Source organism: Bicyclus anynana, chromosome 11 (genome assembly GCF_947172395.1).
Source record: "Bicyclus anynana chromosome 11, ilBicAnyn1.1, whole genome shotgun sequence".
NCBI classification, from domain to species: domain Eukaryota; kingdom Metazoa; phylum Arthropoda; class Insecta; order Lepidoptera; family Nymphalidae; genus Bicyclus; species Bicyclus anynana.
In genome coordinates, this window is record NC_069093.1 from 6,113,170 (window position 1) to 6,131,717 (window position 18,548).

Genomic DNA, 18,548 nt, shown 5'->3' on the forward strand with positions numbered 1-18,548 from the left:
AATAATGGTAAAAGCTTTTTTTTCCGGTGGAAATACAGGGATACAATGTAATGCCTGCGATATACCCAAATACCGTGACACAAACTTCAAATAGTTGGTAACAGTATTTTCAAAATCGGTTCATTAGAACTAGATTTTACACCCTTCAACCTCACAAACACTTTATATTACTAGTGAATAATGAAGATTGACCTCGTACGTCTAACGGCTTCAAGAGTTACGGGGTCGATGGACCTCGTACCGCAATACAAAGTTTTAGTACGAGGTCAATCGACCCCGTAACCTTTGAAGCCGCTAGACGTACGAGGTCAATTGACCTCGTACCGCAGCCTAAACCCAAAGACTTTGTACCGCACCAGAGAAAAGTACAGAAAAATCAGTGCCGCAGCGAACGTGTGAAGTGTAGGAAAGCAAAAATACAAATTTCTCGTTGAATAATGTCCGTTATATAGTTCCCTGATTAAATGTCAGGAACATGATACCTACAGAGCATAAAGCTGGAAGCTGTACACAAGAACCGCCAGCTAAGGCTATACTGATATTTCCCGAAGAAAATAAATACAAAGCTTGTTGGAACTAATTAGATCATCCAAAGCCTTAAAGCTGAGATAAAAGCGGCATTTCCTTTATACTCGTGATAGAAAGAATTCAATTACATAATGCTAAGGAGATTAAAAAGGCAACATGGCTCCAAAGCTCCTTAGAGGGTAAGGAAAGACGACCTGAAAACTTAATTGTATCCAATACGTATTCGAATCGGAGGGTGTTTCCTTTCGATTCAAATACGCACTCGTATGTATTGAATAAAATACAAAAGTAATTTATTTTAAGTAGATCTACTTTATTTACAGTTTCTTTTGATACGTCAATATACCTGTAATTATAAAAAGACTTGAATCCGAGTGTATTATAATGAATTAGTAAAATCAAAGAATATTATGAAAGAAGACAAATGAAACAACTTTTCAAAATGCTACTAAACAATTTTTCATTCTGTTTTTGTGCTTCAGCTTATTGTGATGATGTATTATTAACATTGTAATGAAAATCGGCGTCTAAAATTTTATTTAATGCAAGGGTCAGAAATGTAAATTGACTTGTTTAGATTCAAAAATCATGGTAATTTTTTTATCCAAATTAATTAAGTTATTACTATGCGTTTTTTGCGTGCTTCTGTATCCTGAGGGAAGTCGTTTTATTGTATATTTCATAGTATATTTACTTTTGGCAGTCTATTTGGCTCTGGATGCAGTAGTAACCATTGACAGTATTTATGTTGACAGTTAAGACAACGCGTTGGTTTGTAAAACAACTTAATATTATTTTGTACATACAAATGCGTTTAGTCTATCATCTATCACTACATTAATATTGTATAGTCTTTCCCGTCCAGACTATAACTTTCTTACAATAAACGCGTATATAGAGTTGTATACGCTACCTCTGGCTTCCCAGGTGATTTGTCAACGCCGGACCTACACCACCGGATTGAATACCTGTCTTAACAGACATATAGGCTGGTGCGTTTTAGTAACCTCTGTTAACCTGGGACTATCAGTTGCAATAAGTCAAGGGTAGGTTGAAACTGAAAAGTTCTATAATCCACTACCGTAGTTAAGTATCCTGGAATAAAATATCATAATAATTAGCCGATTTTAATGGCTCAACTCTGGACAAGGAGAGGGAAATTGTGCTTAGAACCACCACGCTTTTCAAATGCGGTTTGGTGGGCTTAGAGGGTGATAATATTTACTCTTTAACGATCACTATCAGATGTTCATGATAACGACTAGGACGTAATGTGCTCTCCGAGGCACGTGGTTGTAACACCACCAGAACTGAAATTATTTACTGAAATATTCTAGGAAAAAAGAAAAGCTTCATATTTCACAGGCTGTACCAGGACTTGAACTTAGGACATAGTCATCCTAAGCCCCATAGAATGTCAAATGGACAAGACACAGTCTTTCAAAATTAGAATATCTTTACTAACTTATCACACACACAAACTAAGTCTAATGTAAGAAAGAATTGTATGAAAGTGATGATAAATTATTATGTTTTGGACTTTAATTATAACCAATATATCATGGAAACTACGCCTTGCTTGAAATAAATGAATTTTTAATTTGACTTTGACTTTTGACTTAATTACCACTTTTTAATAAGAAAGTTACAAATGCATTTTAACTTTCTTATTTAAAAAGTTATCAAAATCTATACTAATATTATAAAGCTGAAGAGTTAGTTTGTTGTCTAATCTCAGAAATACTGGTCCGATTTGATAAATTTCAGATGATAGATTTCAGTGTTAGATAGGCCATTTATCGAGGAAGGCTATAGAAAGATATATTGTCACGCTAACACCAATAGGAGCGGAGCACCAATGTAGAATGTTTCAAAATCGGAGGTTTTTTTCCTATTGAGAGCTTATGGTGCGTGCGCTGCGGTTAAAGTTTCAGAAAAATCATGTATAACAGAATTATTCCCCTTTGAAAGTTCTAAAAAAAGTCCGCGACAGTTCCCGCGGGATTTGAGAAAAACTGAAATCCACGCGGATGAAGTCGCAGGCGTCCACTAGTACTCTATAATTTCCTTCCTAAAATCCTTTTATCCAAAGCTTGTCTGGAAGAAATTGCTAGAATCCATAAAGCCACCTTTGCACATGTTTTGTTTATTTATTTTCTTTGTAATTGTTTTATTGTGCGTTAAAGTATTAATAAATAAATTTCCGTGTGATATATAATACAAGTAAACGATCTACGAAATCCTTTCAAATCATGGGCGGATCCAAATCACTGCGGCAACGTTTACGATTTTTAGGATACTGCAGTAGAAAACAGCAGGTGTCCACGTTTACAGAAACGAAATTAGAGGCAGATCGTTACCGTTCCTATTGCAGTTGATGCCTTGCTATTTTTTTTTAAACGATGCTGTATGAGGGTACTTGGTGCAGAAACCTTTTACAGATCCGATGGATATATGTTACTAATGAGGTGAAGTGTGTGGTTTTGTAGGGGGTAATCTCTGGGTCATCTATACCGATTTTGAAAAATATATTTTACTTTTACCACTATGTGGGGGAGAAAGTGTGCTCGTGGCGTTCGAGCCGTCCACATCTCTTGTTGTGTAATTCTTTATGGGTTACTTGGGATAGGCGGGGAGAGTGACTTGAATGGAAAAGGTGAGTGTTTGTTAACAATCAAAGGAGCCTTTAACCCTACACACAACGTTCACAAGTGCGTGACGTCACTCAAGGTCATTCTCTGCCATTCTAGGGTCTTATTATGGTTACACTTTGATTTCTTAATTAAGTTGTCCTGACAAATGTTGTGAATCATAACCTTTGTGCGACATTAGTTTTCTCATTTTCGAATCACTTCTGAGTCTGCTGAATCTCGGGAATAAATAAGTGAACTGTGGATATTAAGTGCTGGTGAGATGAGTACGAATATTTCTTCTATTCTCTTGGGCAGGATTCTATCACAGCAATGCAATGCAATCCAAACAAATCACCTACCTTCCGATGATCTTCATCCGCCCAGCTGCTGGAGACCAGCTTCCTTGCCAACAGGGCGTTCGATGGCACACCTGCCCCCCCTTGTTCACACCGTGTATTTTTCACAAGCAAGTCTTTAATTTGAAATAGGGTAGTTGATTCATATCAAATGAATTCATAATAAACAATATTAATTTCGTATATTACATGGAATAAAGGTCTTAATGGATTTTTTAATTTTCCAAACGTCAAAAAACGCTGTCGTCCATTTTGTGACGTCACTAACATTTGATGTACTAAACTTCAAACAAATAAATTGTTAACTAATATTTTTGTCAAACGCTCCGTTTGTAAGGGATTTGTTATACGTCATATATATTAAACAGTTGCAAAATAGACCGTAATGGCCGACAGGCGTTTTGGCTCGTATTGTCAAAAACATATTTAAAAAATACTGGCAGATCTTGATCACGTGACACTCTGTATGATATTTAAGTAGGTACAGTATGGAAAAAAAATAACAAAAAAAACATAATACTTTGAAACATTATTAGACATGTAATACTGTAAATACATATACGGTGAAATTTACTTATTGGTATAATTTTACATGATTCACAATGTAATAAGACACGCAAATTCCTTCACGTTCAATAAGAGAAGAATTCACTTCGACAAATCAATTTCGTAACAAAAGCTTCTTAATGGATCTTCACATTTAATCCGCGTGAGTCGAAAAAAATCCTTTTACCTGACATATTTTTATTATATGAAAATTTCTGCTTCCATCCCAAATTTTATTTTCTCTTCCCTAATCGTCCTTGCTGTTTTCGATTATGTACTTTATTTCTGAAGCAGTAAGGTTCTTTTTCTCAAACGGGAAATGTGGATGGGGATACCACTTGGCGGGTGTTCGGAGACGGTAATTACTATTAAATTTCGATAGCTCGTCAACTTCGGCAGATGTCAGTGAAAAGTTTGTTATATCGAAGTTCTGGCTAATCCGGTCCTTATTCGTTGACTTCGGAATTGCGACCAGATGACGATCCAACTGTAAAAAATATAAATTCAATGATTACACGACATCACAGAAAATATTATGGTACAAATACCGGCATACACTTTTGGAACGAAGTTACTTATCGTTGCAAAAGGGGGCTAGAGGGAAAACATTAAGACCAAAAAGTTGTAACTACACTTTTTACATTCCGTTCCGTAGATTAAGCTAGCACTTTAATCCCACAAAAATACCGATAACGATACCCCTCGCCATGGTATAGACTACAAAACATTCATCTTCACTTTGTATGTAGGAGGTACCAAAAAAAATATAATTCGAGATTTTATTTTACGACTTTGTTCACATTTTTAACTAGTCATTCGTAAAAATACGTAGAATATGCAGGTAAACGCTTCCAAAAACTTTTAATAAATATAAATTCTTAGAACAATTTAAGAAGGTGTCTTAACCTTCTTGAGATGTTGTAAGCTAACTAGATACCAAGAAATTCTAACCATTTATTACTTTAATGGAAGTGTTGTTCTTGAATCCTATAATAATAGAAAGCGGTTTCGACGAATATCTCACGAAAGTTACAAAATTGTCTCAAATTACTCAAAAGACGCACAAATTGATAGTGTTTACTCAATGTTGAATTACTGGCTAGACGCTTTTGTGGTAGGTATTTAGAGAATAGGCTCAGTGAACGGTCAAAGGTCAACAAGGGCTCTTGCGTTCTAAAGGTTAAAAGGTCTTATCGCCGTTGCCCTGACCTTGAATTAAATTTCTTTCATAGTTAATAATTATTAATACTTATTTGGAAGCATATTAGTAGAGCCATGATAGAGGGCGTAGATTCAAATCCGGTCCGGGGCATGCATTTTAAGAAATTAAATATCACGTGTCTCAAAACATCGTGAGGAAACCTGCATACCTAAGAATTCTCTTAATTCTCTTTGAGTGAAGTCTCCCAATCCGCATTGGGCCAGTGTGGTGGACTTCCCCTCTTATTTTGAGAGGAGATTCGTGCTCAGCAGTGAAACGAATATGGGTTGATAATGATGTTAATGAAGATAATATGGAAATTGTCGAAAGGCAAGCCGCATACCGTGCTTGAATACTATGCATTTTTTAAATGAAAACTATTTCCAAACACTAAATTCAATTTATTTTTGGCTATTTAAAAGTCAAAAAATTTTGAAATCTATCAAAAAAATCTATCGCTCTATCTCTCTTCTATGGCGTTGAGACAAAAGGGAGAGCTAAACTCCGCTGCTATTATAATAATAATCTTTAAACAGAATTTGCCTGATTACCCTTTAGGATAAAACTTCCTGCAAACCATTCCACAATTTCGAATCTGAAAGGGATCGCCCTTGCAGATTTGGTCTACATTATTCATTTATATCTTCACGTATTAGTAACGTCTTAATTTTTTTTAATCCAAATAAATCATACTTACCAGATACCTCAACAGTATTTGCGGCACAGTCTTATTGTATTTTTGAGCCAAGCTCATAAGGTATGGATCGTCTGCACGTGGTGGAGGGGCATCGCTCTTGCGACCTAGTATGGCTCCAAAGGGGGTGTACGCCATAACAATCACCCCGTGATCGTTGCTCCAGTTTACAAGTTCATCTTGAGTTATAGTTGGGTTCACCTGTGAATGAAAAACTTTAATCGACTTCGAAATCACAAAAATGTTTCTACTAAAGTAAAAAGCGAAAAGTAACATATGTTCATACTTGCTAACTTCTGATCAGCTTGAAGGCGGTACCAAGTTATGGGACCAATTGGAAAGCATACCCTCTCAAACAAAAAAAGAATTTTTCAAATCGGTTCAGGCGTCTTCGAGTAATCACAGGTGAACATACATAAAAAAAAAAAAAAAAATAGATTCCGACGAATTAATAATCTCCTCCTTTTGGATGGTTTCTACACGACATCGGACCGGAACGCTAAGTCTTTGCCGGCAGGGTAGTAACTACCCCACGGCCGAAGCTTCCCACCAATTAAGAAAACTTCAATCGGCCCAGCCGGGGATCGAAACCGACGACCTCCGTCTCCTAAATCAACCATGCATACCATTGCGCCACGGAGGCCGTCATAAACGTGCCTCTCTTTCCTAACAAAATTACATAAAAATTCGCTTAGATTTTCCATTAATTGCCAGGTATCCGATACGATACCCGCATTGGAACTTTGTTAAGTTCGCGAAGAAGATATGTTACTGTGTACAGACACACTGGTCGTGTTTACATTTCCCTCTTCGCCTGTTCCATTGTTGAGAAAGTGGTTAAACGTTCAACTATTCATAGCAGGTATGTAGAACGCTAAATCTATACATAGGTACACTGAATTACGTAATACATTTATGAAATCGTTCATAATATTTTAACAATAACTTGACCATCCAAATGGACAGGCATTCCTACTTATAGAAAATAAAAAGAAGAGATATCCAAGGCACAGAGGTGTATTATTGCCAACTTCCTAACTCCGGGATGATAATTTTAATCAAGTGAAAATTTCTTAAAAGAAAAAAAACTTTACTTTATTACTTACCACATTTCAGTTGGCAGGGGGTAATTTATAGGTACTAGACTATTAAGTACGGATTTTGCTACAAAGTCTGGTAAAGCCAAAAAGCGAAGAGGTCTAAAGGCGAACGAATTCGCTCGTGGCCGCTAGTAGAATATAAATAACCTCTTTCATTGTCATCATCATCAACATATCAGCCGATGGACGACCACTGCAGACATAGGCCTTTTGTAGGGACTTCCAAACATCACGATCCTGAGCCGCCTGCATCCAGTGAATCCCTGCGACTCGCTTGATGTCGTCACTCCACCTGGTAGAGGGTCGACCGACACTGCGTTTTCTAGTACGGGGTTGCATTCCAGCACCTTGCCTTTAAATACTATGAAGAATACCACGTTCATAATCAGTATTTTAAGTTAAATTATTTACGAAGACTTTTTAAAACTGACCTCTATTTGGTTGACTGCTGGCTTGATTCTGCAGTTATTCCAGAGTCTCTGCATTTGTGTTATGTTGAAGTTGGAAACTCCTATTGATCTAGTCAAGTTTTGCTCTTTCGCGTCTTCCAAACCTTTCCACGTCTCCAAGTAATCCGTCTCACTTATGGCGCCGTCTTTCTGAAATCAAGACAAATATGTATTTTTTACTTTATATTTTAACACTAACGGATGCTCGCGACTTAGTCCGCGTGAAAGTCGATGTAAACTTTCAACCCCTATTTCACCCTCTTTTATTTATGTTGTCGCATGTTTTGTAAATAGTCCTTTAACCATTTTACAAAGATATAATCAAAATATAGACAATAGGAAAAAATCCCCCGATTTTGTAACATTCTTCATTGGTACTTCGTTCTTAATGGTCTTAACCTAATAATAAATAGCCTATAGTTTTCCTCAAAAACTGGGCTATTTAACATTGAAAGATTTTTCAAATCGGACCCGTAGAATATAAGTATAGATTTCACTGGATAGTAAATTACTTTTAATTTAAGTTAACATTTTGTCATACTTTTTCTCTACTATTAAAACGTGCACTTAACACTTTTTAAATTTTATTAGTAATATATAGATACACAAGATGGACTGACGACATCGAGCGAATCACAGGAATTCGCTGGATGCAGGCGGCTCAGTATCGTGATGTTTGGAATAAATTTTCTTTATCTACATCTCTTCTCAACAAAACATCCCAATTTTTAAGATTGCATACATTCCCTTAAAGCTTTGGTAGTTTTCGAACAGACGGACAAATTGACAAAATTATTTTTTTTATTGTTTTTGTATTTAGTGTTTGTTTCAATACTATTTTTTCTCTTCTAGCTGTACGTGCCAGCAGTTTTAGTCGCGTAAAATTATCACGTAGTTATAATATTATATAATATAGCCTTTTACACAAAATAATTCAATTGGAATAGTAGGCCCTGAGATTAGCGCGTTCAACCAAACAATCTATTCAGCCTTATAATATTAGTAGGTGTTAATGCGCAACAAAGAACACAATAACGTCAAATGTCAACTGTCATTCACTACTTTGTATCTGTAATTAATTTTCACAACTGGAAAAATGTATGCTTAAAAAATCAAATCACATAAGATAATCCTGATAATTTTACTGAATTATTGTATTGATATAATTCGATAAAACAGGTAGGTAGATCCATAAAACTCATCATACATACTGGTAGATCAGAAATGTACTTCAAAGGGCCACACACCCCTTTGAACTTTTGAAGTCGGCAACTTATAATAATCTTTGTTTCAATTTAACTTATAAACAATTAAATTAATGTAAGCACGCCGTTGCAGACAGTCAAAAACATCGAAGAATCTTGCAAACATGTTCGCCTTGAAACAAGTTACTTTGATCGACTTGGTAATTGTGATCAAAGACAAAGTTTTTAATACGCCTTACGGGCGTTTTATCTTTTCTGACGTTCAACCTTCGATAAAAATACTGTATTATTTTAATCGATAAAATAAACTAAGTACGTAGTGAAGCCCTCTACGAATTTAGTGATCTTTGGTGTAGGTACTGAGAATTTCTTGGGGAAATGATACATTCAATATTTCACAAACAGACTAACAGATCAAACCTAGGATCTGAAACGCATTACGATAGTCACATAGGTTAATCACAGAACCAACGAGATGGTTAAGTATAAGAGGTATTGAGTTTATATGAGTCATCACCATCATCATCATGTTAGGCTCACTTTTGAGCAAGAGTCTAAGAATGAGAGAGGTTAGGCTAATAGTCCACCACACTATCCCATAGCGGATTGGCAGACTTCACACACGAAAAGAATTTAGAAAAATCTGAGAGCAGCAGTAATACTTATTATAATAGTAAGAATATTTAATGATGTAAAATAATAAATTTATTGTACTAACCGTATACGCCATTGGATAATGCATCAGGTAAAGATCCACATAATCCATCTGTAATTCTTGTAATGATTTTCGTAATGCCGGAATAACTTCACTCCTTTCATGGGCATCGTTCCATAACTGTGTTAAAAGACAATGTTGGTTCATTATTATCAACCCATATTCGGCTCACTGCTGAGCTCGAGTCTCCTCTCAGAATGAGAGGGGTTAGGCCAATAGTCCACCACGCTGGCCCAATGCGGATTGGCAGACTTCACACACGCAGAGAATTAAGAAAATTCTCAGGTATGCTGGTTTCCTCACGATCGGATTCGAACCCACGCCCTCCGGAATCGGAGGCAGAGGTCATATCCACTGGGCTATCACGGCTCTATATGTGTCAATGTTGGTTATTAAATTAATATTGGTACAGTAAGTAATTTCTTAATAAAGGCATTGACATTATAATGTTTATTATCAGCTTATAGTCTAGGATCCGGCATTAGAAATATATATCTTCGTCTGTTATTTATTAGTGATATAGATAATATTCACAGTAACACATTGCAAATAGGTTGCCTAGTTAAATGGCGGTAGGACACATTCATCATTCAAAATCTTCACAACTTCTTTACATTTTCAAACAAAAATCTAGGAAACCATAAACTAGATCAAAGGCAACTTAACACAGTTAAATTAAGACGACTTAATAACCGATGAGAGTATATATGAAGACTAAATAACTGATGAGGGTATAAAAAGCATTACTCAAGTGTTTATATTTGGTAACTCCGTTGCAGTGGTAAAGCCTGCAACCTTTACGATATCAGTTCTGTTAGGTATATTATTTTAACTAGTGCACGACTTTTTTATTAACCTATTACAGAAGTAGATTAAAGAAATTTAATAAAAAAATTAATAATTTAATACTCTACGGTTGCAATTTTACTATATGCAAACTATTTGGAATGTCTCAATTGAAATATTTTCTATCATTTATTTCTTATCCTAAATAAATAACAGATGAGGGCATATATAACAGATGCCGGATCTCGAACTACTAGCTTATCAGCCCATTACTGGGCCAGGCCCCTCTCTATATATCAGAGAAGCTTATGGAGGGGCATTGGCATATGAAGCTAATGGACTAAAGAATCAGGTTTTAACTACGTTAATTGAGGTAGGTATAGTTGTTTTTAATTGCAAAAGCCATGTATTTTTCCGTCGACACAGGTGAAATAAACGTCTCATATCATCAAGAGGCCTCACAACGTCATATATCATCGGAGGCTTTTTGACGGCCTCCGTGACGCAGTGGTATGCGTGGTGGATTTACAAAACGGAGGTCCTGGGTTCGATCTTCGGCTGGGCAGATTGAGATTTTCTTAATTTCTCCAGGTCTGGCTGGTAGGAGGATTCGGCCGTGGCTAGTTACCCTACCGACAAAAACGTACCGCCAAGCCATTTAGCGTTCCGGTACGATGTCGTGTAGTAACCGAAAAGGGGTGTAGATTTTCATCCTCCTCCTAACAAGTTAGTCCGCTTCCATCTTAGACTGCATCATCACTTACCATCAGGTGAGATTGTAGGTCAAGGGCTAACTTGTAAAGAATAAAAAAATAAAAAAGAGGCTATAAAAATAGAACAAAATTGTATTATATTATTTAATGCGGAATTCTCTGGTTTTACAATGGACGCGGACATTCCTTAGACTTCCTGGCTCCAAGATTGCATCTTAATAAAACATGGCTCAATGTACACCCAAGACTTAACTCTAACACGGTAACGATTTTTTTTAATCCATTCCGTAATTCACCAGTACTTTTGTGCTCAGTATAAAGTAAAACTAAAATGGGGTTTACTCTACGTACTGACTACTTATAATTATTACCCTACCCACTTATAGAGCTTTATATTCATGTACATTGATCATAATGGAGATTTATTATAAATCAAAATGGAGTCAATTGAATCTTTTAACTTATAATTTCAATTGTTTCGCAAAAAATACCTACTTCAAGATGCACTAAAAAATTTTAAGGTTTAAGGTGATATTTATTCTCATAAAATGGCTTAATCGCTAACATGAGAACATATTTTTTAACTTAAATTAACTTATATTACTTCGCCATCATGTTTTTTGCTATTACTAACTCAATGCATTGGTTCAGTGATAATTATTTAAACTGCTGTGGATTTTTACTAAAGAGATCCCTCGAGTTATCCATGATATCATCGTGATCCCAACCTGATGATCATGGGACCACCCAGGGAATATAACCTATCAAACAAAAAAAGAAACATATCGATTCAAACTCATATTGAGATTAATATTAAAGTCAAGTAGAAAATTCACACCTACTCGTTGCTTCACTCAAACTCAATCAATTTAAGTAGGTAAAAGCTTTCATTTGAACTCGTTCCAGTAAGTGTTCTTAGAGTAAAACGAATTGCGTACCTCAATTAGAACCGAAGATTTAGAAAAACGTAAGAAATATAGAAGTCACGTTTGAAGTATAACTTTACTTGAGATTTGAGAAGTTTTAAAAGTAAAGTTATTTTTTATCGCTTGATTTTGTTTTATAATGTTAGTGTGTATATGTATAAGATAGAATGTAATTCGTAATAGATTTCATTTATTATTTTTTATATTTAACTGGCATATTATAAACTTAATTATCAATTCATATAAAAAAATACAATTACGAAAATCGATTGATTAATTTAATTAATTAATTCCTTCGATTCAAATAATGCCCTAATGCCGTTATTATAGATCTTAAGAGTGTGCAATATGTAATTTGGTGGTTACAAATGGTTCTGGATCTCAGATTCTGCAAAAGTTAGGAGCCTGATATTTGGGTAAATGATATTTCAAAGTGTTAGCTTCGTTATGACTATACAAAATACACAATTTGTAAAACTTTTCTCGATAGTTTATTTTTTTGAAAAATACATGTTTTGCTCACATTTTGCTTTCAATCTCAGGAAAAGCAAACTTATTTTCTTAAATTTCTGTTTTGTATAGAAAATTAGGTATATATCTTGAACATGGCCATTTTGTTTATTGTTATGTTGTTTAATTTACTTGCAATTAGGTAAAAATGGTTTTGCCGCTCACGTCATAAAATTTGCGTCGCGCGTCAATCGCTCCGTGCTTTTCACTCACGTGAAAGTCATAATTCGGCGTCTCGTTTGCGCTTCGAATTTTATCCATATCGTACCGACGCGCTGCGCGCTCTTAAACGATAATTCGCCGAGAAGATAGCAAATATTGATGGTAAGCTTTTCCAATTGTGCGTTTCTTCTATAACATAAAATATTAAAAGCTATTTAATTCATTACATAACCATAAACTTTATGTGTTCAAAATATTTTTAACTTATTTTTAGGTATGACAAACTAAATTTTGGCTCAACTTATCAAAATTAAAATTTTGTTATTTTTTTATTATCGAAAAGTTTATTTATTAGTATTTATTTATTTATTTATTCGGAAGCCAACGTTGTATTCAAAAAAACTTATGACTAATTAAACATAACATGCATTAAAAAGTGTTATGCTACATTGTACACTCCACTTACAGGCTAACTCAACATGCGTTTATTTTAATACAATTCTTAATTTACCAATAAAAAAAAGAAACAAAAACTAAATCTACCTACCACTAAAAAAAAAGAAACTAAAAGAAAAAAAAATGTAATTACAACAATAATAATGGGAATTAACAATAAGAAATTACATTTAAAACAAAAACAGAATGCATTTAAAGTACATTATTCATAGACATATGTTTTTTAACTTTACTTTTAAAAGAATTTGAACCGCTATTGAAAATATCCAGATTTGCCATTTTAAACATATTAATATACGATCTCACTATTCTTTCAATAGGAGCATTTCTCCCCAGATTAGTTTTTGTGATTCTTGGCCTAAAAGTTATAGGTACAAACAAAAATTTTCAATCAAATATAAAAAATCTATTCTCATTTCGTTGTTCACTTTAAAAATAACCTCAAGTTCACATTTTTCGTAACGTTGTGTTATTTATCTACTTGAGCATGAGTATCGAATGCAGCAAATTTCAGTAGTATTTCAGAGTAGAATTTCCTCTAGAAATTCTTGTTAAAGCAACGAATATGCTGTAATTCCTATTCCAAGAAACACAGCAATATCGTTACATAAGACGCTACAATAAGAAGTTAAGAACAGAAGCCGACTATTACCACAGAATACGTAACACTTATCCGGCCAGAAAGCTCACTTTGCCACCACTGTTATTCAAATATGTACCGAGATTGCACAACCATTAAGTTGAAATTTGCTCGCAGCAACAATGCATAACTACTTTAAATTACAATAATGCGATTCAAATTCACCTTCAACTTTACAACTTAAATGATCTTATTACACTAAACTAGTTAAATTTCGAAACGAACTACTTCATGGCTGATATATAAGAAAGCCTATAGGCCTTAGATGCAAACCAGGTAAAACTGGGGATTAATAGACAAAATATGTCGATCAATAACATTGAAATCGATAATATCGCTCTCTCTTTCGTTGCGTTGGGATGAAGGACAGAAGAGCGTTATTTTAACTCCGCCACTATTGGTCTACATGTCTTTTATCTTTTTCTACATGTTTTGTATAACTTATATATCGTTTTTTTATTGAAATAACTTGCGTTTTTCACATCCTTTACCTACTATTAGTAATAAGCTAGTGAACAAAAAAAACATGGTTTTTTTCCGGGACGAAAAGTAAGTAGCCTATGTGTTAATCCAGAGTTAATCCAGAGTAAAATCTATTTCCATTCCAAATTTCAGCCAAATCGCTTCAGTAGTTGAGGCGTTAAACACTAACAAACATCCATACAAACATCCAACTTTAGCGTTTACAATACGAGATACATAATTAAAATTTTGTAGTATCTCAGTTTATTCTTAACAAATAACTTTGCTATTTACACAAAATTAAGTATAGTGTCCACAACATTCACTTGGCCACGGCCTAACTGTGTGCCTAGTGGGAGTTTTCAATATTTCCATACTGTTACTATCGCGTTGACGTAAACGCGAATTTATAAGGAATTAAAACAGTTGTGCAGTAGTGTCACTAGATGGCGCTGTTTCAATTCGTTAGAAATTTGCGTTTACGTTAACGCGATCTTCATAGTATCAAACTGCCACTAGGCCCTCTGATATACGTAAAAAAAAAGTATACTCGTACCTTAGTAGTGATGTACACGTCCTCTCTAGCCGCGTTATTGTCTCGCAAATAGTCCCGGACGCCGAGACCAACCTCGTCCTCTATGCGGTACAAGGCTGCAGTGTCTATGTGTCTGTACCCAGTCTCTAGAGCCCATTGTACCGCTCTCGCTAGTGAGTGGTTCACTGCCAACAGCCTTGTACCCTGTAAGATTGTAAAATGAAATACATACACATAGAACTATAGATGCAAATCTTAGAGACGAGGCGCGATAGCCTAGTAACACGTGATAGCTTAGTGACCTCTCTGCCTTCGATTCGGAGGGCGTACGTTCAAATACGGTCCAGGGTATGAATCGCTAACTTTTCAGTTATGTGCATTTTTATGTGGTATGCAGGTTTCCTTACGATGTTTTTCCTACAACGTTTGAGATACGTGATATTTATTTTCTTATAACGCACCCAACTGAAAAGTTTTCAACTCGAACACAACCCCCGGGGAATCGGAGGTAGAGGTCGTATCCACTGGGCTATCACGGCTCACTGGTATGGGATCTTGACTTAGGATTTTGTAATGAGCACTATCAGATATTAATGATAATAATCTACTTTCCAACATCGGGTTGCGGATTCCTTCTGAGAATTTCTTGAAAGTTATGATTTTGTAATGTACAGAACATTTAATACCCCACTCATGTGTATTTAAAAATATTCGATTTTGAAGAAATAGGCATATCAGCTTAGCTACAATGCCACAGACAGACACACATAGCAGTCAAACTTACATAATATATAAATAAACAACTAGCGAATGACCTCAACTTCGTTCGTGTAAAATTTGTATTTATCCAAGAAAAAAGTTGCACAAATCTTTATACCGAATTTCGTTCAAATCATTTCAGAGGCATGAAAAAGTAACAGACGGACAGACAGACTTACTTTCGCATTTATAACATTAAGTATAGATATATAACATAGTATAACACTTTGAATCGAGGATTAAAATCAGGTCACTTACATCAGAGAGATGTCCCAAACTAGTTCCCAAAGCTATGGCTGGTATCTCGTTACCATCATTCAGAGTGTAGGTCAAAGTACTTGCATATACCTATTAAATAAATTGATATTTAAAATAGAGGACAACCTACTTATTACAATTACAATTACTATAATATTATAAAACTGAAGAGTTTGTTTGTTTGTGTGATTGAACCACGCGGGTGAACACGCGCGGCGGCAGCTAGTTTAAAATAGAGGACAACCTACTTATTACAAATAAAAGTTCTAAGAGCCTGTATTCGGCAGAAATACGTTATTTTATAATAGCTGTTAATTATAAATAAATATACTTAAACAATACGCACAACACTATCTATAGTCCCAAAGTAAGCGTACAGAGTAGAGATTATGCGTACATATTATACTAGCTGACTAGTTTCACCCGCGTGGTACCCGTTCCCGTAGGAATACGTCGGTAAAATAGCCTATAGCCTTCTTCGATAAATGGGCTATTTAACACTAAAAGAATTTTTCAAATCGGACCAGTAGTTCCTGAGATTAGCGCGTTGAACCAAACAAACTCTTCAGCTTTTTAATATTAGTATAGAAATACACCCAGACATTGGAAAAACCCATGCTCATCACATAAATATGGTGTTTGCAATTAGTCCTCCATACACCATAAATCAGTACGGAATTTTGGAGTTTGAATCAATAAATATAAGATTTTGAACGTAGCAGACTAGATATCAAATTGTCAAAGTAAAAGCCCCCATTCGCACGAGAGTTTTTTCAACGCACGTTAAAAAAGCGTTCAAATACAACAAATGCATTCCCAAGATATGTTCACACGACAACGTTTTTAAAATACGATTTTTTTCGAACAGTATTGCATTTTCAGTTTTGGGCGATTCAAGTAGACACACACTTTTTAACGTCAGTTAAAAAAACCTCTTGTGCGAATGAGGGCTGAAGCATATCTTTTTGTTATAATATGAGAAATTATGTCCCTTGTCGCCAGATTATGAACTTAATCTGGTGGCAGGGGACATGATTCAACTGTTCTCTATAGACCCATAAAGTTTTTAATAGTATGTTAGTCAACAATGTGAATTATTGACAAAAAAACTTATAGCAAAGCTGCGTACCAAGACTAATCTATATCTATACTAATAGATAAAGCTGAAGAGTTTGTTTGTTTGTTTGTTTGTTTGTTTGAACGCGCTAATCTCAGGAACTACTAGTCCGATTTGAAAAATTCTTTCAGTGTTAGATAGCCCATTTATCGAGGAAGGCTATAGGTTATATATAATCCCCGTATTCCTACGGGAACGAGAACCACGCAAGTAAAACCGTGCGGCGTCAGCTAGTTTCACATAAATATGAAGTCACAAAAAGAAAGTCTGATAAGAATAAACACCAAGTTTTTAAAGTCAAGGTAAGTTTATTAATATTATTTGTTACTATGACATTTAAGTCTTTAGATATATTTTAAACTTAGTCTATTTTTTTATATGATGTTTATATACATAGTATAACAGTTAGTCAATTTAAGTAGTTTTAATATTATTTTAAAATAAACTTGTATATGTATAGTTGACTAAGATTAATAAATTAATTAATGTTATATGCATATACCTATTATGTATGGAAACAGCCTACTGATGTTTATGTGGAAGAAGACTCAACTTATTTTACAAATATACTAAAAAAATATAAGCATGGTCAGTCTATGTAAGAATAATCTAAATTAAATTAAGTTACTTTAAACAAAAGGATATATAGACGTGTGTATACTCACTGATACTTGTTCCAATAAAATAAGCACAATCGCATATCTCAAATACCCAAACACGTCCATCTTTGCTTATAAACGAGCCACGCACTGATAAAAAGTATAAATAAAACATACATCACATGCGGAGTTCTGGTATACCTAAGCATTATAATAATAATTACAATACTTGGTATAAAGGTCCATTTTATCTAAAGTTAATATTACAAAGAGGTAAAGTTTGTGATATTGTAGTGGAGGGGGTCTGGATCTACTAAACCGATAAATATTTATTTGTAGTATAATACTAGCGGACAGCCGCGACTTCGTCCGCATGGAATTTAGTTTTTCACAAATCCCTCGGGAACCATGGATTTTTCCGGGATACAAAGTAGCCTGCGTGTTAGTCTAGGCTATAATATATCTTAATACCAAATTTCAACTAATTCGGTTCAGTAGTCGAGGCGTGAAAGAGTAACAAACATTCATATCATCAAAATCATCAGTTTTCGCAAATCTCGGTAAACCATGGGTTTTACCGAATAAAAAGTAGCCTATGTGTTAATCCAGAATAAAATCTATTTTCATTGCAAATTTCAGCCAAATCGCTTCAGTAGTAGCGGCGTTAAAGAGTAACAAACATCCATACAAACTTTCGCGTTTGTAATATTAGTACGAAGTACGATATATGATTTGTAAGATCCGCTATATTAGTACCCATAACACAGGCTATACGCTTACTTTGGGGCTAAGTTGTGTGTATTGTTTAAGTGTATATTATTATATATTTTATCCCGATATTCTCACAGAAACGGGAGCTATGCGAGTGAAACCGCGGGACGTCGGCTAGTAATAAAATAAAAACGCTTTAATACATACATATGAAACTTAACGCTACACTTACTTACTAGTGACGACGGACAGAAGACAAAGGATCGGCGTGGCTATCAAAGGAAAAAATGCAACCAGTATTCTCACAATCATTCCACATATTGTATTTTTCCACACATGGTCACAAATTATTAAGTAGCCATTGAACCACTTAATATTGGCTCTCAGGAGTTGTTCTTAACGTACGCCACAAAGGGGGAGTTCTGGTTTTAAGCCAGCTGTTGTATGCGTAAAAAAAGAGAAGCCAGATAGAGTGGCACCGTAACGC

The 18,548-nt window shown here is 34.9% G+C and overlaps 1 protein-coding gene across 1 annotated transcript; it reads right to left on the reverse strand.

The window, feature by feature from the left end:
- Nucleotides 1-4,034: 4,034 nt before the first annotated feature.
- LOC112056236 (aldo-keto reductase AKR2E4) lies at nucleotides 4,035-17,563 on the reverse strand. Its single transcript, XM_024096625.2, has 7 exons — nucleotides 17,417-17,563; nucleotides 15,635-15,724; nucleotides 14,639-14,821; nucleotides 9,431-9,547; nucleotides 7,490-7,657; nucleotides 5,962-6,159; nucleotides 4,035-4,550 (listed from the first exon to the last, which is right to left on the reverse strand). The coding sequence occupies exons 1-7, from the start codon at nucleotides 17,474-17,476 to the stop codon at nucleotides 4,311-4,313; spliced, it is 1,056 nt and encodes a 351-aa protein (XP_023952393.2). The 5' UTR covers nucleotides 17,477-17,563; the 3' UTR covers nucleotides 4,035-4,310.
- Nucleotides 17,564-18,548: the final 985 nt, after the last annotated feature.